Source organism: Engraulis encrasicolus, chromosome 4, assembly GCF_034702125.1.
Source record: "Engraulis encrasicolus isolate BLACKSEA-1 chromosome 4, IST_EnEncr_1.0, whole genome shotgun sequence".
Taxonomy (NCBI): domain Eukaryota; kingdom Metazoa; phylum Chordata; class Actinopteri; order Clupeiformes; family Engraulidae; genus Engraulis; species Engraulis encrasicolus.
The window spans coordinates 3510023-3517500 of record NC_085860.1 but is presented as its reverse complement, the minus strand read 5'-3'; the positions used below and the strand labels follow the sequence as shown (position 1 = coordinate 3517500).

General features: G+C 45.7%; 1 protein-coding gene across 1 annotated transcript in view; it reads right to left on the bottom strand.

Annotated features, from left to right (window-relative positions):
- Positions 1-7203, bottom strand: part of kcp (kielin cysteine rich BMP regulator) — an 89389-nt gene extending 82186 nt beyond the window's left edge. Inside the window, exon 1 of the mRNA XM_063196335.1 lies at positions 6585-7203. Coding sequence (XP_063052405.1) covers positions 6585-6696 — 112 coding nt within the window. The 5' untranslated portion in view covers positions 6697-7203. The remainder of the gene's footprint in view (positions 1-6584) is intronic.
- Positions 7204-7478: the final 275 nt, after the last annotated feature.

Sequence of the window (7478 nt, the reverse complement as noted above, 5' to 3'; positions counted from 1 at the left end):
GTGTGTGTACTCGTTATTTACTCTTTAATTAAAAAAAAAAAACTAACCCCTCTGCAACTGCACTTGTTGTTCTGTATATCTCCTGTGCACTTTGTATTTGCTTGTGATGTTGGCTTGAATATGTCCTCTTTTGAAAGTCGCTTTGGTTATAAAGCGTCTGCCAAATGCAATGTAATGTAATGTAATAATGTAAGGTTTCAGAACACACTGCCCTTTTTGTCTGATGAATGGCAATGCGGTGTGAAACAGACATGATGGTCTGGAAAACTGCAATGTGGCCATAAACCTTACATCATTGGAGAGGATTAATCTTTTTGGCTTTTTGAAAGTGAAGTGAAAGTGAAAGCCCAACTGGGAAATTCCAACTCCCATTGACATTGTGACACAGCACAGCCTTTGGGCTACAAGATGCCCTGACCGCTTACCCATGACTGCCCTTTTTGTGTGCAGACAAAATTTCCATTAAAGTTCATCTCCTTTTAGTCTAACAGATATGAGCATCTCCTGACAAATTTTAAATAATTCTATAAGATGTGCATATAACAAACTGTTTATCACCATTCACGTGCACACAAGTGCACACTGCACACAACAAAATCGCATTCATGCCTCACCCGTGTAAGGGGGCAGCCCACAATGGCGCCCTAAGGGACCAGTGCGGCGGGACGGTACCATGAATGACAGAAAAGACCAACAAAGGTTGGCGTCTGCGCCTGCACTTAACAGCCGTGTATTGCTTGGTGTGTGCACTCCAAAAAGTAGTAATCACTCAAGATAATGGGAAAAAAGGAGGTGCACACAAGGCTTGTGTGAAAAAGTGTATTGTAGCCGATGTTTAACAACAGAAGTCTGAGGTTAACCGGAGAAACAGACGTTTCGGAGCTAGTCCATTCTCAATGTCTCCAACGTCTGGGACGGTACCATGCTCAGGGTACCTCAGTCATGGAGTAGGATGGGGGAGAGCACTGGTTAATTACTCCCCCCACCAACCTTGCGGGTCGGGAGTTGAACCGGCAGCCTTTGGGCTACAAGATGCCCTGACCGCTTACCATGACTGCCCTTTTTGTGTGCAGACAAAAATTCTATTAAAGTTCATCTCCTTTTAGTCTAACAGATATGAGCATCTCCTTCCGACAAATTTTAACTAATTCTATAAGATGTGCATATAACAAACTGTTTATCACCATTCACGTGTCCACCCACAATAACTGCATTACCCCTTTGCAAAGAGCTTCTATCAGAGAGACTGGATATTATACACTGTTAGAATGTCTACCTCTATTACAACCCTACTGTCACAAAAACTCTTATTACCAAATCTTAATCAATTCCTTAAAGGGACACTGTGTGAGATTTTTGGTTGTTTATTTCTGGAATTCATGCTACCCATTCACTAATGTTACCTTTTTCATGAATACTTACTAACACCATCAAATTCTAAGCATTCGTTACGACTGGAAAAATTGCACTTTTCATACATGAAAAGGGGGATCTTCTCCATGGTCCGCCATTTTGAATTTCCATAAATAGGCATTTTTAGCTGCAAAAATGACTGTACTTGGGCCATACTAGAAAAATGAAATGTATTACTTAGTAAACTTTCACAAAAAGACCAAATTTGGCAATAAGCAGCCCAGTTTCAATGAGCAGCATAGTTGCAGTACCTTTTTTGACCATTTCCTGCACAGTCTCCCTTTAAGACTCTCAGTAATATCATATCAATGTTGTTATAAAATGGTTGAATGTTTCAGCAGAGTGAATGTCTGCACAGAAGAGCCTGCATCTCCTAAAAACTGTCAATCAGGTTGCTGTCAAAGTGAGATGCTCAAAGCATACTGCAAGACAGCCAAAGCACACTTGTCACAAATGTCCTAGCAACCTTGTTATTTACGCCACATTCCAGAGCACTAGGAGGTAGGACACTTCCCACCGGGAGTCAGCTACTTCCCATTTCGAAGCATCCCAGACCTCCAAGTGGAACATAAACAAAAAAATATGGAAGAATATCTTAGCTTAGATAACCAGGACCGAAACTAAGATCTGAGCTAACACAAACTTAGTCTGAGAGTTGACATTTCACTGCATATCATCAAGGAAAGAGGCCATATTAACAGTCTTTAACATCGACAATGTGCAAGAACTGTTTTGCAAACATCGTTGTACCCAATTCATCCATATGAATTCACAAAACAATCTTTTAGAAATTTGTTGAATGCAAAATTCATCTCACTGTGCACCGCCACTGTCAAGACGCCATGGTTGTGATTTGTGGTGAAGTTGAGGCAGTTCGACCTGGCCCCAGTTCACAACTTGAACATTCCACTTCAACAGCCAATCCTGTTCATCGATATGAGAACATGCTTTGGGCAGCTGGTCATATTTTGTCACAGTTAATATGTGGAACAGTGAATGAATTTCGATTTGGACCCACACTGACGGTGAGGAACATCAGCAAAGCATAGGCCTACCGTGTAACATGCTCAAAATGCCAAGCGAGCATCAAATGCAATATTACATTTTACTTCATAGTGGCGCTTGACCTTACTACAGCCCTTTGATGCGCGTAAAGGGAAAAGCACGTAAGTGGACGGGAGAATACGTTTAGGATTGATTTACATGAGAAACACCTTGATTTTGGCCTGGCCCCACCCAAAGTGCGCAACTGGTCAAATCCCGCGTAAGCCCCGCTTAATCACTGACTTGAGTCAGCGCGGAGGCGCTGTTGCGCGCTTTTTTTACTTACGCGGGTGGGAGAATTCCGCCCTTAATGTAGCCTAGTTGGAAGTCAGAAACATACCTGTAGTCCCTACTAGCACAGAGAGAGGATCATAACTACTGTCTTGTGACCTGGCTGACTCCTCTCTTGCAGGGTAGATGGGGAAAGGTGTGTGTACCAGGTGTGTGTGTGTGTGTGTGTGTGTGTGTGTGTGTGTGTGTGTGTGTGTGTGTGTGTGTGTGTGTGTGTGTGTGTTTATGTGTGTGTGTACCTGGTGTGTGTGTGTGTGTGTGTACCAGGTGTGTGTGTGTGTGTGTGTGTGTGTGTGTGTGTGTGTGTGTGTGTGTGTGTGTGTGTGTGTGTGTGTGTGTGTGTGTGTGAGTGTGAGTGTGTGCGCATGTGAGTGTGCGTGTGCGTGTGCGTGCGTACATGCACACCAGGCTTGTGTGTGATTGGCTGGCTGCCTATAAAAGCCCTCCCAGTGAGATGATTGGCGTTCCCTCCTTCCTGTGTGTGTGTCCACTGGACCATCGCTTCCATTGGACCATGTGCTTCATAACCGCTAAACCCCTCTTGTTCTGATGTTATCACCTCAATGATGAACACACTTCCTTTACTTTAATAAAAAAGTACTTCATGTTGAACTTCATGCCCAGCTAACCCTGTCATTCATGTCCCATCTATACGTCTACTTAAATGCGAAATGTAACAAAGAAGTCATTTAGTTCAGGAAGACGAGAAGCAAGCCGTCGCTGAAGGAGAATACACGTAGTCTAGCCAGAGAGGGAATGATGAAAAAAAAGAAAACACACACACACACACACACACACACACACACACACACACACACACACACACACACACACACACACGGACAGATGCATACACGCACATGCACACGCACACGCACACACAAACACACACACACACATACATACAACACACACACACACACACACACACACACGGACAGATGGACACATGGACGCACGCACACCCACCCACACACGCACAAACACCCTCACGCATCTCTGAAGAGTAACTCATCAACTCTTGCCAGAGATTCCTACAGGATGAACAGAAGCAAGCAGAGCATAGAGCAGAGACATGAACAGGAGAATGACCCCCACAACACACACACACACACACACACACACACACACACACACGCATGCACACACAAACACAGAATTGTGTATTAGCCTGTGTGTGTGTGTGTGTGTGTGTGTGTGTGTGTGTGTGTGTGTGTGTGTGTGTGTGTGTGTGTGTGTGTGTGTGTGTGTGTGTGTGTAAAGATCACTGAACACACTATGTGTGCCACACCACACACACAACTAGACGCACATGTACACGTACACAAACACAAACACAAACGTGCGCGGGCGCACACACACACACACACACACACACACACACACACACACACACACACACACACACACACACACACACACACACACACACGCAGATGCACATGCACACTCTGTGTTAGAGACAGTATAATGTGCATTTTATAGAGGTCAGCTGTTCCTGTGTCTCCTGTGTGCTGTCAGCAATCATGTGTGATTATGGAGGGGAGGTAGAGAGGGGAGGGGAGGGGGGTACTCTAGACTCTTGAACTGTAGTCTGTAATAATATGGACTCGCTGTGTGACACAGGGAGAGGAGAACTTGATGCCCACCGGGTATAGCAGTTAAGTGAAGTGATAAGACTTCTGAAACAGTCTCTCTCTCTCTCTCTCTCTCTCTCTCTCTCTCTCTCTCTCTCTCTCTCTCTCTCTCTCTCTCTCTCTCTCTCTCTCTCTCTCTCTCTCACACACACACACACCACACACACACACACACAACACACACGCCATTTAACACACACCAAAACGGTTTGAAGTGAATTAGCTCTCCAGAGACAGTGAGTCAGCAGAGTTCACACTAATGACTTCCTGTACTCGTTACACCCTCTACATGCACACATGAGAGAGACAAACACAAACAGCACAACACACACACACACACGCACTCACACACACACACACACGCGTGCGTGCATGCGTGCACACGCACACACGCACGCACGCACGCACGCACACACACACGCACGCACGCACACACACACACACACACACACACACACACACACACACACACACACACGCGCACACACACACACACACACACACACACACACACACAGAAACGATGAAGTTAATCTAATATTCGCCAGAGACGTTTCATTTCCCCTCCGCATTGACACTCTGCTTGGACCCTCCATGCCAGACGAGCCCTGTACATTGGACATTGAAGCAGATGAGTAATAAGTCGGTCTGCACTGAGACAAAAGCGTTTTGGGGGCTCTAGCAAGGTGATGTAATATTACCAGCAACACCCAGTCTCTAAAATGATGATAAATAAAACCAGCTGCCTAAAAAAGCTCCATTGAGTGACCCAAATCACTCCACAGCTTTCACACCCATTGAAAGGAAAATGAAGGAGGCCTGCTCTTCATTCTGGCAATCAAGACAGCAAGCAAGGCTGGTTTACCAATAAGCAGACTAGTCAACTATGTATAGTAGGGCCCCACCAAAAAATCCACTTTGGAGGCCACAGCACTCAGCCCTGCCATGGAAAATACCAGCAAAAAAGACTTTAAAAGGGCCCCATGTAGACATTTCGACAAGGGCCTCAAAATGGGTAAGTTAGATCTGCTGCTGACGACAAGGGTCAGTATCCTAATAAAGTTCAGCGTCATGGGCCGAAGGAACCTTAGTCAAGAGGATGTGGAATCAAAGCAGTGCTGCTGATCACCTCCTTGACCTCTTGAGCTACTGACATGTTGCACATGTTGTAGAGGTATCACCACATTGGCCTCTTTAGGGCTCTCTCTCTCTCTCTCTCTCTCTCTCTCTCTCTCTCTCTCTCTCTCTCTCTCTCTCTCTCTCTCTCTCTCTCTCTCTAAGAGCTAAACAGCAGTCCTTAAAGACCGGCTGTGCGACATCATCCTCCCAGAACTCTGACCTACAAAGTAAAGTAACTTCATGAACACAAGAAAACTGCTTTTTCACCTTATGACCAGTCCAAACTGCTGTGCTGTGCAGTGATGCTATTTTATAAACTTTCTTGATATCAAGAAGCAAGCCATGTAGTCTCAAGACAAAGGAGGTATGGCAACGGTAACAAGGCATATCTATAGGCCTAATCTAAAAGCAACACACTTTAAGGTTACATGGTGCAGATGTGATAGCAGGATGGGGGTTCTTTGTCTGTGAATGTCTGAAAATGCATTGGATCAAATAGGCCAACATTTCAAGCATATTTGTTCTATGTGGGTGGGGGTATTGTTTCCCACGTTTTCCCAGTTCTACGTTTTCTAATGACCACATGGCCTACTGGCATCCTATAGATAGGCTATGATTGTGAGGATTGTCAGGAATTGTGAGCATGGTTCTCATAAGTTTGCGTAAGTTTGTGGGTTCAAAGGAGGCATATCCTAAAACATGTGATTGCTATTAATGTGGGAGAAAGAGAAATGCTTCAGGGCTTTGAGGCAATTACAGCAGACAGACTTCCTCGTGAGCGCATCAGTGACGTACTCGTGCACAAGTGATGACAGGTAAAGGCGCAGGAGGGGGCCGAAGGGGGCACCCCGTAAAAATGTCATTTATGCTTAACAGATGTAGTTTGAGAAGAGAGAGCTTTTTTACCCAAGAGTCTGACCTAATCTGAGATGAAGAGTAGGCTATGATACACCAGATTTTCCGTGGTGCATTCAAAATGTTCATCATAATCCTTTTAACTGCAGGTATTTTCCAGACATAACAGGGGGATAATATGCCTTTGTAGTTTTTTTTCTTTCTTGTGTGCGGGTGCTCACTTACCATTCTCACTGTTGTAGTCCTCGCGCAGGGTCTGTCGCGAGGGGCTCGCATTCCAGAGTGCAAACAAACTCATCCTGACAAAGAGCAGCGGCAGGAACAGAGCCAACTCCATTCTTCAACCGCCTGTTTCAATGGGCACCGCTAACGAACATCCAACAAATATCTTCTGCCGCCGCTTCCTTTATTTCTCTTCTGCCTTCCCTCGCAGTTGTTGTCAGAAGTAAGCTAAATGAGTTCCATGACAGTCAGTTATGGTTGAGCGGGTAGCTGTGTGGGAGTGAAGGCATACATGTCACACACAGCGCGTTCGCCCCTTTTTAAAAGACCAATGAATTCCCTCGCGAGACGCGAAACATCTGGAGGCGCGCGCAGCAGAGAGAGCTCCGAGAACGGTAGAAGGTATCAACAAACGACCCAGTTTTTAGTTGTTTCCCGAAAAAAAATCGTGTTTGCCACAGGCTACCATGTCCAGCAGAAAAGAAAAAGATTTCTCTGCAACAGTGAGGTAAAAAGTTACCGTCCGCATGGAGAGGCTGCCCATCAGACTTGCACCCCACGCTGCTCAGCTGACCTGGATTCCCCCTCTCTTGTCTCTCTCCCTCTTGCTGCCTCTACCTCTTTATCGTCTTACTCTCATTCACTCACTCTCTCACTCACTTACACCCACTTTCATTTATTTATTTATTTTACCTCCTCTCTGTTTTCGCCTTGTGAGGGGCTGTGGGGGGGACTCTCCTCCCCGCTATCTGTGGGAAAACCCGGTGCGGCGTCTGGACTGGATACGCGCCAGCTGCCTTTAATTTGTTCTGACAGTGGCACTGAGCGCGCACGCGCGCACGCATGCACGGACACACACACACACACACACACACACACACACACACACACACACAC